This window comes from Cololabis saira, chromosome 2 (genome assembly GCF_033807715.1).
Source record: "Cololabis saira isolate AMF1-May2022 chromosome 2, fColSai1.1, whole genome shotgun sequence".
Taxonomy (NCBI): domain Eukaryota; kingdom Metazoa; phylum Chordata; class Actinopteri; order Beloniformes; family Belonidae; genus Cololabis; species Cololabis saira.
This window is the reverse complement of record NC_084588.1, coordinates 30,090,591-30,108,130: the sequence shown is the minus strand read 5'-3', so window position 1 is coordinate 30,108,130 and position 17,540 is coordinate 30,090,591. Positions and strand designations below refer to the sequence as shown.

Sequence of the window (17,540 nt, the reverse complement as noted above, 5' to 3'; positions counted from 1 at the left end):
TAACATCCTATAAAAACACCTGACATCCCATAATAACACTAACATCCTATAAAAACACCTGACATCCCATAATAACACTAACATCCTATAAAAACACCTGTCATCCCATAATAACACTAACATCCTATAAAAACACCTGACATCCCATAATAACACTAACATCCTATAAAAACACCTGACATCCCATAATAACACCTATCGTGTGTGTGTGTGTGTGTGTGTGTGTGTGTGTGTGTGTGTGTGTGTGTGTGTGTGTGTGTGTGTGTGTGTTCATCTAAGGTTAAAAGGTCAGGGTTCAGATTTCTCCATTTTCCAGGTTATACTATGAAGTCTGTACTGAGTGAGTCATGTGACCAGTTCTGGGTCAGTCTAATCAGTCAACAGCTGAGCTCTGGTTGCTAGGGGCAACAAGAACCTGATACAGAGGGAGCGGGAATGACTCAGCTGGATTTTTGGTTGTGACAAACCTGAAATCACTCCACTTTGCGCTCAAACCGTAGCTCTTAGCAGAAAAACGAAAACATTTTGAGAAACAGAGAACCTACCAGATTATCTAAATGTTATTTTCATACAGATATTCCTTAAAATGTGTTAGTAACGGCAATTTGAAAACAAAAATGAGATTTTTTTTAAGAAAACTTCATTTAACATGGGAGTCAATGAAGAGAGAGACAGGAACTGGCGTGTCTGTTGGCTCCCCCGTTAAAATTTTGTGCACACCACGCCTGTCAAAGTCACATTTTATAAATCACAACACCTATGTCTATATTCTGACCAAAAATTATCTGTCTACCTTTTACGGTTTGGCCGTGACCTCGAGTTACAAATAAGAAATCATGTTTTTTTTTCAGTGTAACTACACTCTAGCAAACTGACTCCCGTGCTCTAGATTTGAAAAAAAGTGATTTCCAGTCCTCGCTTGAGGGCTCATATCTTGAAAAGTGTACATTTTAGGAAAAAACTGTTTCGGGTTTGGAGAGAGAAGAGAAGTTTTCCTCCGTTTTGAAGTTTGAATGACGTTTCTACGTGCAAGTATGAGAAAGATACGTGACTCAGAAAAAAGGTGATTTTTTTTTTTTTTTAACCTCCTCCCACCCAAAGTGTGAAATGCTGCCCCATACAAATACATGGGAAAATCTCCCCATTAGTTTGGAAATTTGGAAATGTTTTTGCACTTCGTGCAAAAACTATTCGTGCCATCGTTCTGAAAATCCACAGGACTGTAGTTAAATTCAGGGCCTACAACTTTCTAAATCGGTTCAGAATTTTTCGAGTAACGGTGTGCGAGTGGTGAGGCCCCAAACTTCACGCAATGCGTTCCGGATGGGGCAAAAAGCGCACGTTTGTGCACGTTGCGCAAAAACGTGCACGCCAATCGCTAATAAAAGTCATACCCATCGATTCCCGATTAAGGCGCACGTTTCTACGTTTTTACTTTTCGCGTTTTCTCAAAGCTGTAGGAGGAGTAGCCGGACAAAGTTTTTACGGAAGAATATATAAATAACTAGACAAAATTCCCGGGAAATTTTGAAGTGCCACGGACTACTGCCGGATGATCGCGGGGCTTATTTGCACCCATGAAGGTCAAGGACTCGATACAGATTCCAATGACACCACCCATGACTCTCTATGTCAAACCATTCAAAAGTTATTACAGAAAATATAGAACCGCTAACTGAACCGCTAACGGGATCGCTAACGGGATCGCTAACGGGACCGCTAACGGGACCGCTAACCGAGCCGCTAACGGGATCGCTAACCGAGCCGCTAAAAACCGCTAACGGAACCGCTAACGGGACCGCTAACGGGACCGCTAACGGGACCGCTAACGGGACCGCTAACGGGACCGCTAACGGGACCGCTAACGGGACCGCTAACGGGATCGCTAACGGGATCGCTAACGGGATCGCTAACGGGATCGCTAACCGAGCCGCTAATGGGATCGCTAACGGGACCGCTAACAGAACCGCTAACAGAACCGCTAACGGGATCGCTAACAACCGCTAGCGGAACCGCTAACGGGACCGCTAATGGGATTGCTAACGGGACCGCTAACGGGACCGCTAACGGAACCGCTAACAGAACCGCTAACGGGACCGCTAACGGGATCGCTAACGGGATCGCTAACGGGATCGCTAACGGGATCGCTAACGGGACCGCTAACCGAGCCGCTAATGGGATCGCTAACGGGACCGCTAACAACCGCTAACAGAACCGCTAACGGGACCGCTAACAGAACCGCTAACAGAACCGCTAACGGGATCGCTAACAACCGCTAGCGGAACCGCTAACGGGACCGCTAATGGGATTGCTAACGGGACCGCTAACGGGGTCGCTAACTGGACCGCTAACGGGATCGCTAACTGGACTGCTAACGGTACCGCTAACGGGATCGCTAACGGAATCGCTAACTGAACCGCTAACGGGACCGCTAACCGAGCCGCTAACGGGATTGCTAACCGAGCCGCTAATGGGATCGCTAACGGGACCGCTAACAACCGCTAACGGAACCGCTAACAGGACCGCTAACAGAACCGCTAACAGAACCGCTAACGGGACCGCTAACGGGATCGCTAACAACCGCTAGCGGAACCGCTAACGGGACCGCTAACGGGGTCGCTAACTGGACCGCTAATGGGATCGCTAACTGGACCGCTAACGGGACCGCTAACGGGATCGCTAACGGAATCGCTAACTGAACCGCTAACGGGACCGCTAACAGGATCGCTAACAACCGCTAGCGGAACCGCTAACGGGACCGCTAACGGGGTCGCTAACTGGACCGCTAACGGGATCGCTAACTGGACCGCTAACGGGACCGCTAACGGGACCGCTAACGGGATCGCTAACGGAATCGCTAACTGAACCGCTAACGGGACCGCTAACCGAGCTGCTAACGGGATCGCTAACCAAGCCGCTAACGGGATCGCTAACGGGATCGCTAACAACCGCTAACGGGATTGCTAACGGGACCGCTAACGGGGTCGCTAACTGGACCGCTAACGGGATCGCTAACTGGACCGCTAACGGGACCGCTAACGGGATCGCTAACAGGACCGCTAACAGAACCGCTAACGGGACCGCTAACACCAATAACACTACCATCCCATAATAAACACCTACCATCCCATAATAACACTAACATCCCATAATAACACTAACATCCTATAAAAACACCTGCCATCCCATAATAACACTAACATCCTATAAAAACACCTGCCATCCCATAATAACACTAACATCCTATAAAAACACCTGACATCCCATAATAACACTAACATCCTATAAAAACACCTGTCATCCCATAATAACACTAACATCCTATAAAAACACCTGACATCCCATAATAACACTAACATCCTATAAAAACACCTGACATCCCATAATAATACCTATCGTGTGTGTGTGTGTGTGTGTGTGTGTGTGTGTGTGTGTGTGTGTGTGTGTGTGTGTGTGTGTGTGTGTGTGTGTGTTCATCTAAGGTTAAAAGGTCAGGGTTCAGATTTCTCCATTTTCCAGGTTATACTATGAATTCTGTACTGAGTGAGTCATGTGACCAGTTCTGGGTCAGTCTAATCAGTACAGCTGAGCTCTGGTTGCTAGGGGCAACAAGAACCTGATACAGAGGGAGCGGGAATGACTCAGCTGGATTTTTGGTTGTGACAAACCTGAAATCACTCCAATTTGCGCTCAAACCGTAGCTCTTAGCAGAAAAACGAAAACATTTTGAGAAACAGAGAACCTACCAGATTATCTAAATGTTATTTTCATACAGATATTCCTTAAAATGTGTTAGTAACGGCAATTCGAAAACAAAAATGAGATTTTTTTTAAGAAAACTTCATTTAACATGGGAGTCAATGAAGAGAGAGACAGGAACTGGCGTGTCTGTTGGCTCCCCCGTTAAAATTTTGTGCACACCACGCCTGTCAAAGTCACATTTTATAAATCACAACACCTATGTCTATATTCTGACCAAAAATTATCTGTCTACCTTTTACGGTTTGGCCGTGACCTCGAGTTACAAATAAGAAATCATGTTTTTTTTTCAGTGTAACTACACTCTAGCAAACTGACTCCCGTGCTCTAGATTTGAAAAAAAGTGATTTCCAGTCCTCGCTTGAGGGCTCATATCTGGAAAAGTGTACATTTTAGGAAAAAACTGTTTCGGGTTTGGAGAGAGAAGAGAAGTTTTCCTCCGTTTTGAAGTTTGAATGACGTTTCTACGTGCAAGTATGAGAAAGATACATGACTCAGAAAAAAGGTGAATTTTGTCTTTTTTCTCGACATTTTCCCATCCGCTTTGAATGGCGCCATAGGAATACATAGGGAAAATGAGCTCCCCATTAGTTTGGAAATTTGGAAATGTTTTTGCACTTCGTGCAAAAACTATTCGTGCCATCGTTCTGAAAATCCACAGGACTGTAGTTAAATTCAGGGCCTACAACTTTCTAAATCGGTTCATAATTTCTCGAGTAACGGTGTGCGAGTGGTGAGGCCCCAAAGTTCACGCAATGCGTTCCGGATGGGGCAAAAAGCGCACGTTTGTGCACGTTGCGCAAAAACGTGCACGCCAATCGCTAATAAAAGTCATACCCATCGATTCCCGATTAAGGCGCACGTTTCTACGTTTTTACTTTTCGCGTTTTCTCAAAGCTGTAGGAGGAGTAGCCGGACAAAGTTTTTACGGAAGAATATATAATAAATAATAAATAAGCCTGAGCAATAGTATGAGTGCCTCGTGCTGCGCACGAGGCACTCCTCCTCCATTGAGCTTGCGCAGCTCAATGGAGGAGGCGTGCCACGTGGCGCAGCCGTGGCACTAATAATAAGCCTGAGCAATAGTATGAGTGCCTCGTGCTGCGCACGAGGCACTCCTCCTCCATTGAGCTTGCGCAGCTCAATGGAGGAGGCGTGCCACGTGGCGCAGCCGTGGCACTAATAATAAGCCTGAGCAATAGTATGAGTGCCTCGTGCTGCGCACGAGGCACTCCTCCTCCATTGAGCTTGCGCAGCTCAATGGAGGAGGCGTGCCACGTGGCGCAGCCGTGGCACTAATAACGGAGTATACCAAAGTTAGAAGTTTTGGCAGGCCACATTTGAGCATCGTCCAGATTTTATGTAACATATTTACTGAAGATAGATTCTTTACCCCCCCTCCGGCACTATCCCCAAATCCAATTTCAGTATTACTAATTTATATCAGTTGTACACTGACAGGAAGTGTTTCTTGTTAGAACTCAAATTTTGAAATGGGTTTGCTAATGCAGTATTGAAATAGTTCTCTTTTCAAATGGCCAAATCTAATTGTCTCAGTGGGTCAACTTTATCTTCTGAAAATGTGTGCTGTTTGTTTTATGACTCAAGCAAAGAAACTGTTCAAATGTTGTGTGCATTTTCCCGCTGCATCTACAGTGATGCTCACTTATCTTTCCACCCACAGGACTGTTCAAGCTCTGAGGAGTACACAGTAGCTGCTGCACTGCTGCCCCTGTCAACAGCCTTTTACAGGGTAAGGAAGTCCTTTCAAAACAGACACACACACACACACACACACACACACACACACACACACACATGCAGTGGCTGAAATGCCTTCATAAATGTTGGTGCAAAAAAGATTAAGAGCATTTTAAAATCACTTGGATTCAAAAATCATTAATGGTGTAGACCCAAGAAAAATCTTGATCAATCCTGACCTCGATTGATCTCAGGTTAACAGTGTAAGGTTTTAGACAGGGCATAGCCAGAAGGACAACTTTTTCACCCTTTGGCCTTTGCTGATCCTGGAGCTTGTACATGCTCATGAGCAGCATGGTAATGCCCCCACGCTGAGATGTTAAGGGCATGCTGCTGTGCCGTTTGGTTTCCAAATCATGTTAGCAGTGAGGGGTAGCTGCCATGTTTGCTATATCTACGTCCTCACAGCGTTCATGCTGCCATAGAGACAGACACGGGTGTCCACATTGGCCATTTGTTGGATACCAGTTCCATTCCCTGATGGCCAGGCATGAGATCTGGCCCAATGTCTGTCACCACATGACTCATCCAACTTGCCATTGGGGATGCAATGTTTTTCTCATTTATTTTTGGGGCCTCCAGCACTGAAAATAAATTGTATCTGTCAGTGTATATTAGCTTACAGTGACAAACCACCACAAAGCGGCCTGTTTCACAAGCATGTTTCGTAATTGTAAATCACAATTGCCACACACCACAGTGATTTCCTGCTGATTTGTTTGAAATTCACCGACGGTTGAAAGCTGTGACAAGCTTAATCCCTGCATCATGCAAAGTGGGTGAATCCAAATAAGGCCTGGAAGAAATGTGAAAAATATCTTTAATCTTTGATTTAATGCTGTGCAAAGATAGTACAGTGATCAACAAAGCTCGGTAATGGAACACAGCCGTTGTCATCTTGGATAGGAGAGCAGGATACCAAACAAAAACAGCATGTTAAAGTGATTTAATCTCCACGCCCAAGGAGGGCTCATTAAGCTAAAAATGGAAAGACAGAGAAAAAACATTGGTTTATGCTGCTTTCAAATCCAGACTCTCATTTGAAGTAAAGATGGATGTTCCTGTTGAATTTGCAAAAATACATTCCAAAACAATGACACCGTTTTGACCATGTTTGACCTCTGCCATGGCATGACTTTGTTCGTTGTCATGTTTTTGCCTCCTCACAAATTTCTGTCTCCATAAGTCTGGTAGAAATGATCTTGCTTAATCTTTTATATATTTTTTATTATTATTATTGTTATTTGTTAATTTTTTTTATTTTACAGAACAAAGGAAGCTTTTTTTCTATTGAGTTGCATAGTTTGACTGAACCTTTAGTTAAAGCCGACTTTGTACAATATACAGTGGGGCAAAAAAGTATTTAGTCAGCCACCAATTGTGCAAGTTCTCCCACTTAAAAAGATGAGAGAGGCCTGTAATTGTCATCATAGGTAACTTCAACTATGAGAGACAGAATGGGGGGAAAGAATCCGGGAAATCACATTGTAACATTTTTACTGAATTAATTGATAAATTCCTCAGTAAGTATTTGGTCACCTACAAACAAGCAAGATTTCTGGCTTTCACAGACCTGTAACTTCTTCTTTAAGAGGCTCCTCTGTCCTCCACTCGTTACCTGTAGTAACGTCACCTGTTTTAACTGGTTATCAGTATAAAAGACACCTGTCCACAACCTCAAACAGTCACACTCCAAACTCCACTATGGCCAAGACCAAAGAGTTGTCAAAGGACGTGAGAAACAAAATTGTAGACCTGCACCAGGCTGGGAAAACTGAATCTGCAATAGGTAAGCAGCTTGGTGTGAAGAAATAAACTGTTGGACCAATTATTAGAAAAGGGAAGACATACAAGACCACTGATAATGTCCCTCGATCTGGGGCTCCACGCAAGATCTCACCCCGTGGGGTAAAAATGATCACAAGAACGGTGAGTAAAAATCCCAGAACCACACAGGGACGTAGTGAATGACCTGCAGAGAGCTGGGACCAAAGTAACAAACTCTACCATCAGTAACACACTACGCTCCCAGGGACTCAGATCCTGCAGTGCCAGACGTGTCCCCATGCTTAAGACAGTGCATGTCCAGGCCCGTCTGAAGTTTGCTAGAGAGCATTTGGATGATGCAGAAGAGGATTGGGAGAATGTTATATGGTCAGATGAAAATAAAGTAGAACTTTTTGGTAGAAACACAACTTGTCGTGTTTGGAGGAGAAAGAAAGCTGAGTTGCATCCAAAGAACACCACACCTACTGTGAAGCACAGGGGTGGAAACATCATGCTTTGGAGACCAGGACGACTGATCCGTGTAAAGCCGGGCATACACTGTGCGATTATCGGCTCGTTTTGAGCCGATTTTCCAGTCGTGCGACTATTTTTTGGATCGGGCCGGATTTCGACCCAATCGTTGGTCGTGCCTCGTGCAGTGTACGTAGGGTAACGACAAGAGATTAACACCTCACGACGAGCTTCCGATCACGAATCGTGTGCTCGCAAGAAAATCAAAAATGTTTGAAATCCTGGTCGCTCCTCACTACACAGTTGAAGCAGCTACGACCCGATTGGGCTCATCCTTTCGCAGAGAGCATGCACAATCTCTGATGTCACGTCAAAACCTATTATTTGTAGTTTAAAGTGTTGCAAATTCACATTACAAATCATGTTTTAATAGCAGAAAAAAAAGACTGCATTTCCCACGTCTGCCCAGCCAATTCCTTGTCCAATCACGACGTTGTTTAATCTTTTTTCATTTATCGCCACACAAAATGGCACAAATTGCTAAAAGCTGATTTATGGTTCCGCGTTACACCAACACAGAGCCTATGGCGTAGGTTACGCGGCGACCCGCACCGTACACAGCGCGTCGTCGCGTAACCTACGCCATAGGCTCCGCGTTGGTGTAACGCGGAACCATAAATCAGCCTTCAGTGCGCGCTCTGCGCTGTTCTGAACACTTTTCTCTGTTTCTCATTTTGCTGGGACGTCGGGTCCCTCCGCCGAGACACAACTTTTGCGGTATGCGTTCATTGTTGTGTCTAAAAATGATGACCAATCAGAAACGGTACAGATATTGGGATTTATTTTTTTTATAAAAAAATAAAGGATCCCCATAACCTTTGATTGGGTGGGCAGGACGCACATTTGGGTGGATATAGCCCACCCCTGCCCCAAAACCGGCCTCGCAGTTCCAGTACTCAGAGGTCCGACGTGAGGATTATGATCGTATAGTGTGAGCAGACGGGTCACATCCGAGCATCGGGTCGTACAGTGTGAGACCATAAATCGTGGGCTGTGAACTTTTGAACTCAGCGATCTAGTCGTGCAGTGTGAGATGGGGCTGTCTCAAACGATTTAAAATATCGCACAGTGTATGCCCAGCTTAAGGGAAAGAATGAAAGGGGCCATGTATCGTGAGATTTTGAGTGAAAACCTCCTTCCATCAGCAAGGGCATTGGAGATGAAACGTGGCTGGGTCTTTCAGCAGGACACTGATCCCAAACACATCGCCCGGGCAACGAAGGAGTGGCTTCGTAAGAAACATTTCAAGGTCCTGGAGTGGCCTAGCCAGTCTCCAGATCCCAACCCCATAGGAAAATTGAGGAAAATTACAGGTATATCTCATCTTTTTAAGGGGGAGAAGTTGCACAATTGGTGGCTGACTAAATACTTTTTTTCCCCCACTGTATGGCCTTTAAAAATTGTACTTTCGGGGTGTATGTGACTTTGCCAGCGTATATCTTCTTTTTAAACATTGACTGATATTTCTGAAGGCAGCGCGGTGACTTGGTGGTTAGCATTGTTGCATCACAGCAAGAAGGTTCCTGGTTTGACTCCCTGGCCTGGCAGGGTCTTTCTGTGTGGAGTTTGCATATTCTCCCGATGCTTGCGTAGGTTCCCTCCAGGTACTCCAGCTTCCTCCCACAGTCCAAAAACATAAAATCATGAATACTAGGTTCATTGATGATTCTAAATTGCCTGTAGGTGTGAGTGTGCCTGGTTGTCTGTTTATATATGTGGCCCTGCGATGGACTGGTGACCTGTCCAGGATGAACTCCTGCCTCTCGCCTGTAGTGAGATGGGATAGACTCCAGCAGACCCCCGTGACCCTGCACAGGATAAAGCGGGTATAGAAAATGGATGGATGGATGATATTTCTGAGGGATGATAAGACTTTGCCTTTTTTCCCCTGAGTTTATTAATGGACTTCTTCTCTTGCATCATTGTCACATTGTTAAACATCTTAAACTTATTAAGTCCTAATGTCGTAAAATAATCTAGCAACAAAAGTGCTCAATTGTTGAATAATGGTGTAAATAAAAATAAAATAAAAAACAATTAAAAAAGATTTATTGTTAAAGTAAAGCTCTATTTTTTGTTCTTTGTTTTTTTACCCTGCCTTGGATAAAACTGAAAGTATTGTGTAAAAAGAAGAATCTGAAACTAGAAATAGAAATGTGATATGAAAGTTTTTTTTTTCCATCATGTCAGCAGCTCTTTTGTACCATGTCTCAAACCATTAGGTGCTTTTGGACCACAGTGGTTGTTTTTTTTTAATAGTTAATGTATTATTACAAAAAGTCCCTAGAGCTTTGTGTGTTCACACCACATGAACTACATCAGATCAGAGTTTCTATAACTTTAGTTTTACAACCTATTTTAGTTCACGTATGAGTAGGTGCTTTCCGGACATGAGGAGAACGTTCTTTGAAGGAATTGTTTTGCAGCTGGTTTAACACCTGAACCTGCCTTCGAAACAAAGCAAGCATTTGATCTAGGCCTGTAAGCAACCAAAGAAATTCTTGGTCAACTGAAGCCCTCCAATTTCGACTAAAATTTGGCTATATTATTTATATAAAACAATTGTTTGGTCATGTTTTAATAATTGACTGACACTATCATTTTGTTTCTGGTTCGACTACAGTGGGGCTAACCCATATTTTAGTAGGGCTCAAATAAATGCAAGAATTTCAATGTGAAAATATATATATATATATATATATATATATATATAGATATATATATAGATATATATTAGGGGTGGGTTAAAAATATCGATATATCGATATTTTATCGATATGCATGTGTAGGAACGATTATCGATACATAAATCCAAGTATTGATTTAAAAAAAAAAAAAAAAAATTAAAAAATTTTTCTAAACCCGATTTTTTCCCCCATTTTATCACCCAGTGCTCCTACCTAAGTAAGTCCAGGGCATTGCTCCATCTACCAACCCCGGGAGGCCCTGCACTGAGCTCAAGTCTCCTCCTTACTTGAGGAGTGAGCAGGCTGCTTCTTTTCACCAGGCAGGGTGGGGTTTCTCTGGCCAGACGTGGCGCGTGGAAGGGTCATGTTATTCCCTTATTGTAACCAGAATATCGAATTGTATCGAATCGTATCGTATCAGAAATCATATCGTCTTGGGACCTAGTGTATCGGAATCGTATCGTATCGGGAGGTCAGTGATGATACCCAGCTCTAATATATATATATATATATATATATATATATATATATATATATATATATATATAACAACACCCTCCCACCACAGCGCACTGATGGATCGGAGTGAGAGGCTTAACATCCAGTGTGAGCTGGGTGTATCTGGGGGATGCTGACAGGCCAGGTTGGCTTACCGTTTTCAGGTGATACACCATGATTGATGTGGAGCTGTGATATGCAAACTGTTGCTTGCAAAGTTTGCATTCAGCTTTTTTTCCATTGTCTATTTTTATGAAATTTTACCACACTGCAGATGTCTCTGACATAATAGAGTTCAACAAATCAATGGACCTTGTCCTTCTACTTCACAATCTATCTGTAGTCAGTGGGGTGTGCTTATCCAAAATAGCTAAAACAGGGGGGTGTCCAAAGATAGACTGTTACCTGTGAAAGAGATGTGCTCTGAAAACACCCCTTTTAGAACTTGGTACTTTCCTCCTGATTAAATTAAATTAAATTAAAGGGGACCTATTATGAAAAACCCGTTTTCTCTTGCTTTAACATATATAAAGTGGTCTCCCCTCAGCCTGACAACTCAGAGAAGGAGGAAAGCAACCAAATTCTGCAGTGTCTGTACAGCCGCCCGGATGATCCATCCAGTGTGATGTGGCTTCTACGAGCCGTTCAGATTCTGCTCCCGTCGTTATGTAATGACGGGCGCGATTTACATAGGTTGTCCGATGCGTGAAACCACGCCCACAACTAACTCCGCCGGCCGGAGCTTCCGCCATTTTTCCGTAGCGGTGTGTCACGTCATTCAGGCAGCCAATCAGCACAGTGCCTCATTATCATAGCCCCGCCCACTCAGAATCCTGCATAGATAATGAGGTTAGAGACTGGGGAGATAAAGACATGGCTCAGAGGCTGAATTTCTAATTTATTTAGCAAAAACTATCAAAAGCTTGTTTTTAAGACATTCAAGGCCTTTTTAAAATAGGTATTTAATGCCATAATAGGTCCCCTTTAAAGAATCGATTAATCAGATTTTTGGTCGAGCAAGGCAGCATTGACTAATAATGTCACGGCTCAGACAGGACAGAGAACCCACATGCACAACACCAGGCAGAATCAGAGTCCAAGAGGCTTTATTCGGGTCCAAGACAGGCAGGGGTCAAAACCGGGCAGACAGGCAGATCAGGCAAACAAGTCCAAGGGGACAGGCAAAAATCAAAAACCGGGAGTCATACCGGGAGTCATGCAGGGTTACAGGCAGGCAGGCAGGCAGGAACAGGACAGAAATCAGGAAGGCTGGAAAGCGGAGCAAAAGCACACGACAATCTGGCAACAGGTATGAGGGAATGGGCAGGTTTAAGAAGGGGAAACTGATGAGGGAAACCAGGTGTGGAGCTGGGCCAGGGAAGCACAGGTGAAGGGAATGAGGCTGATGAGGGTGGCAGGATCCAGATGACAGGAGAGTGAGTTAAACAGTAAAAAAAACCTATCCTACACTGTGAAACTGTGACAGAACCCCCCCCTCAAGGGACAGATTCCAGATGTCCCAAAACCATCCACCCAGGGCGGGAGGAGGGGGCCCGGAGGAGGGCCCCGGCCAACAAACGGCCAAAGCTCCGGGGGCCGTCCTCGGTGCCGGGCAGACCGGTGAGGCAGTTCGGGGGGTCGCCCTTGGGGCGTAACAGGCGGATCCGGGGGTCGGTCTCGGGGCTTGGCAGGCGGGTCAGGGGGTCGGTCTCGGGGCTTGGCAGGCGGGTCAGGGGGTCGGTCTCGGGGCTTGGCAGGCGGGTCCGGGGGTCGGTCTCGGGGCTTGGCAGGCTGGTCAGGGGGTCGGTCTGGGGGCTTGGCATGCGGGTCAGGGGGTCGGTCTCGGGGCTTGGCAGGCGGGTCAGGGGGTCGGTCTCGGGGCTTGGCAGGCGGGTCCGGGGGTCGGTCTCGGGGCTTGGCAGGCGGGTCCGGGGGTCGGTCTCGGGGCTTGGCAGGCGGGTCCGGGGGTCGGTCTCTGGGCTTGGCAGGCGGGTCCGGGGGTCGGTCTCGGGGCTTGGCAGGCGGATCCGGGGGTCGGTCTCGGGGCTTGGCAGGCGGATCCGGGGGTCGGTCTCGGGGCTTGGCAGGCGGATCCGGGGGTCGGTCTCGGGGCTTGGCAGGCGGATCCGGGGGTCGGTCTCGGGGCTTGGCAGGCGGGTCAGGGGGTCGATCTCGGGGCTTGGCAGGCGGGTCAGGGGGTCGGTCTCGGGGCTTGGCAGGCGGGTCAGGGGGTCGGTCTCGGGGCTTGGCAGGCGGGTCAGGGGGTCGGTCTCGGGGCTTGGCAGGCGGGTCAGGGGGTCGGTCTGGGACTGCGGCAGGCTGGTCAGGGGGTCGGTCTGGGACTGCGGCAGGCTGGTCAGGGGGTCGGTCTGGGACTGCGGCAGGCTGGTCAGGGGGTCGGTCTGGGACTGCGGCAGGCTGGTCAGGGGGTCGGTCTGGGACTGCGGCAGGCTGGTCAGGGGGTCGGTCTGGGACTGCGGCAGGCTGGTCAGGGGGTCGGTCTGGGACTGCGGCAGGCTGGTCAGGGGGTCGGTCTGGGACTGCGGCAGGCTGGTCAGGGGGTCGGTCTGGGACTGCGGCAGGCTGGTCAGGGGGTCGGTCTGGGACTGCGGCAGGCTGGTCAGGGGGTCGGTCTGGGACTGCGGCAGGCTGGTCAGGGGGTCGGTCTGGGACTGCGGCAGGCTGGTCAGGGGGTCGGTCTGGGACTGCGGCAGACTGGTCAGGGGGTCGGTCTGGGACTGCGGCAGACTGGTCAGGGGGTCGGTCTGGGACTGCGGCAGACTGGTCAGGGGGTCGGTCTGGGAGTGCGGCAGGCTGGTCAGGGGGTCGGTCTGGGACTGCGGCAGATCCACCCAGGATCGCCTCAGGAACAAGAGTCGGGGCAGACAGGAGGCGGGGAGCCGGAGTCGGGGCAGACAGGAGGCGGGGAGCCGGAGTCGGGGCAGACAGGAGGCGGGGAGCCGCAGTCGGGGCAGACAGGAGGCGGGGGGCCGGAACCGGGGCAGACAGGATGCGGGGGGCCGGAACCGGGGCAGACAGGATGCGGGGGGCCGGAACCGGGGCAGACAGGATGCGGGGGGCCAGAACCGGGGCAGACAGGATGCGGGGGGCCAGAACCGGGGCAGACAGGATGCGGGGGGCCGGAACAGGGGCAGACAGGATGCGGGGGGCCGGAACAGGGGCAGACAGGATGCGGGGGGCCGGAACAGGAGCAGACAGGATGCGGGGGGCCGGAACAGGAGCAGACAGGATGCGGGGGGCCGGAACAGGAGCCGGAGCAGGAGCCGGAGCTGGAGCCGGAGCCGGAACAAGCTGGGGCTGGCGCTGACGCCGTCGTCGTTGCCTGCCCTGAAGGCTCCTGGGCCCACCCAGAGCCAGGCGTGTTCCCCAAAAGGGGTCCCAATACTCCTCCTCCTTGGCCCAGCGCATGTTATCAGCCGATTCTCGGGGAGCAGGAACAAGCTGGGGCTGGGGCCGACGCCGTCGTTGTCTCCCCTGAGCCTGCAGGCCTCTGGGCCCACCCAGAGCCAGGCGTGTTCCCCAGAAAGGGGGAAGGGACTGGGGTGGGTCTGGGACCACCTCGGGAACAGCAACAGGCCGGAACTGGGGCCATGTCCCCGTCCCCTTCACCGTACGGTGGTAGAACTCCACTCGGTCCCCATAAAAAAAATCCCACAAATCCTCTTCCTTACGTGGTAGGTCCATGTTGGCTGGGTTCAGTCTTGGCCAGATTGTACTGTCACGGCTCAGACAGGACAGAGAACCCACATGCACAACACCAGGCAGAATCAGAGTCCAAGAGGCTTTATTCGGGTCCAAGACAGGCAGGGGTCAAAACCGGGCAGACAGGCAGATCAGGCAAACAAGTCCAAGGGGACAGGCAAAAATCAAAAACCGGGAGTCATACCGGGAGTCATGCAGGGTTACAGGCAGGCAGGCAGGCAGGAACAGGACAGAAATCAGGAAGGCTGGAAAGCGGAGCAAAAGCACACGACAATCTGGCAACAGGTATGAGGGAATGGGCAGGTTTAAGAAGGGGAAACTGATGAGGGAAACCAGGTGTGGAGCTGGGCCAGGGAAGCACAGGTGAAGGGAATGAGGCTGATGAGGGTGGCAGGATCCAGATGACAGGAGAGTGAGTTAAACAGTAAAAAAAACCTATCCTACACTGTGAAACTGTGACAAATAAATCGACCAGTCGATTTGGAGATTACAGCCTTAATTTGATCACAGTAGCTGCCTTTTGACCAAGAGCAACTACAATTTAAAAAGTAAGGGTCTTTTTTTTTATTTTATTTATTTAGGGATAACCTCGCACTCTGAGTGTTCACCGAGTTTTGAGGTAAAGGATAGAACTGAATCAACTCTGTTGAATCTCATAGAGCATGAGTACTGTTCCCAAAGCAGCCTACAAACCAGAAATTGCTTACTAACTGTGATAATGACAAAATCTGTTAAAGTTTTAGGTTTTGGTTAAGTTTGGGAGGCCTGGAAAAGGCCCAAGTGTCATTTTTTGGTAAATCATCATCTGTATAAAACAACAGTTCTTTATATGAACTGACATAAGCCCCTTACATACTGGCTTTGGTTTGCAGAACATTTCCCCCGTTTTCTGGTCTCAGTGCCCATATGTAAGAGCCACTTTCCGGTAAGGCATAAAATCTGATTGCCTCTTTTTAGTACCTCCCAAGGTAGAAAAAAAGATGCGAAATAGGAGAGACTGGTTGTGTAAGTAAGGACCATCCTCCCATTCCGTAACCAGTGAGAAGTATGAGAATTTAACAACTTTCTGATTCTGTTGTACGTGTGCCGACCATAGTCATAAGCACCGAGGAGCTGCACTTCGCTCCAGGGACTGTTAAAAACCTGCTAACAGATAGAAACAGCAGCTGGTGACAAAGACCCGGACACTTCCAGCTGGAGGACCCGCAAGGCTTTTATTCACTGTACTGATTCTGTGCATGCAGCTGCTAAGTGACACTTCCCTACACATCAGCCTGCTACACACACACACACACACACACACACACACCATCACTGCCTCGTCCACGTGCCCCTCCTGCACATGCAGCTTACATATTCTCGGCCTGTAAAAGGACATTGGCACTCTTTATGATATAAGGAAAGTTGATGGCGTCATCTCCTCCTCTATTATTCTTTTATTATTCATTTACCATGAACGTTGAGTCACACTTTGAATGCCGGTTTCGTGAATGTAAGGACATGAGTTTGCTGGAAGTTTCTCTCTTGCCTGGGTCAGTATGTAAAGGCCAAAGGAGTAAAATTTGTGGCCGACTTTTACATAAATGTTACAGAACCCCAGTATGCAAGGACCTTCGGAGATAGCAACATGCCTTGCACTGTTCCCATCAATGATGAAAATTCAACCAGAGAAACCAGGGAGCTCCTTTGGTTCCTGCTTCCCTCAGCAAGTACCTAGAACTTTTTGGTCCAAAAGCACCCACTTCCGGTCACTTCTGCACCGACCCATTTAACGTTATGGGGATGTTATTGCAATGTTAAACCAGCATTAATATCACAACTTTGCTTTTGTTTACTGGACATTTTCACACTGGAATTTTGTGATGAATTAGCATCTGCTAGATACCGTGGATGGATGGATTTTTTTTTTTTTTTTTTTTGTAATCGGTGATGAATCTTTGGAATGAGAAATGTTTAATTATCAGAACACAGGGGAACTATTTTTTTAAGTTCTAGTTACTTCAAAGGGTAGGTGAATTTATATATACTTTTTAATAAATAATTTACCAATTTTACATTTTCAAATAGTCTGCTTAGATTCCATGTCTATTAAGCTGTGATGTGGCACAAAAATAAGTTTTTACATTGAATTTGTTCATGCACGGCTCACTTTGGAGATTTATTTTGCTTCCATGTCATCCTTTAGGCTAGTGTTAAAAAAGGGAAAATCCCAACATCTGATTTAAGATGGCATTTTTCTTTTTACTCTGGAGGAAATGCTTTGTAGAATTGCTATTTGACGTAAAACTGTACGCACTTAACCTTGGTTAAATGGAGTTTATCAAAACACCAAACACCTTTTGTACAGTGGCCCTTTGTTACACATTAACATTTCTCTGGCATTCATTATCAGCTGTGGGGTAGGTTTATCTGGAGATGAACATGTGTTATTGTTATCCAGATGTGATGTTATTTTGGCCTTTAAAGTTCCACCTGATATCTCTTTATATATTTGAATGTGTCAGCAGAGTTAATGTCTATTTGAGGATGACACAAATTGAAAAAGGCAATGGGTGAAAAACTTAAACAGACCTCTGGATGAATTACTCAACAAAAATACTTGACCGATAAGCGTTATTTCTGGCCAGAGTTTATACCGGAGAGGCTCTATCAGCTCGCTCTGTCAAACCTTGTCCTAACAAGTGATGTTGACATACTGGGTGACCTTTGTGTATGATAGAAATATCCAGCTCTTGACTTGCCTTATTCACATTTGCTTTATTTTAGAACACCTATGTTCCTGTATATTTGTTGGTTTTTTTTGCCCACTTACAG

General features: G+C 47.1%; 1 protein-coding gene across 2 annotated transcripts in view; it reads left to right on the top strand.

The window, feature by feature from the left end:
• Positions 1–17,540, top strand: part of sbf2 (SET binding factor 2) — a 142,020-nt gene that overhangs the window by 86,272 nt on the left and 38,208 nt on the right. For both annotated transcript variants that reach the window (XM_061742990.1, XM_061742981.1), the window contains exon 17: positions 5,444–5,512. In XM_061742990.1, coding sequence (XP_061598974.1) covers positions 5,444–5,512 — 69 coding nt within the window. The remainder of the gene's footprint in view (positions 1–5,443; positions 5,513–17,540) is intronic.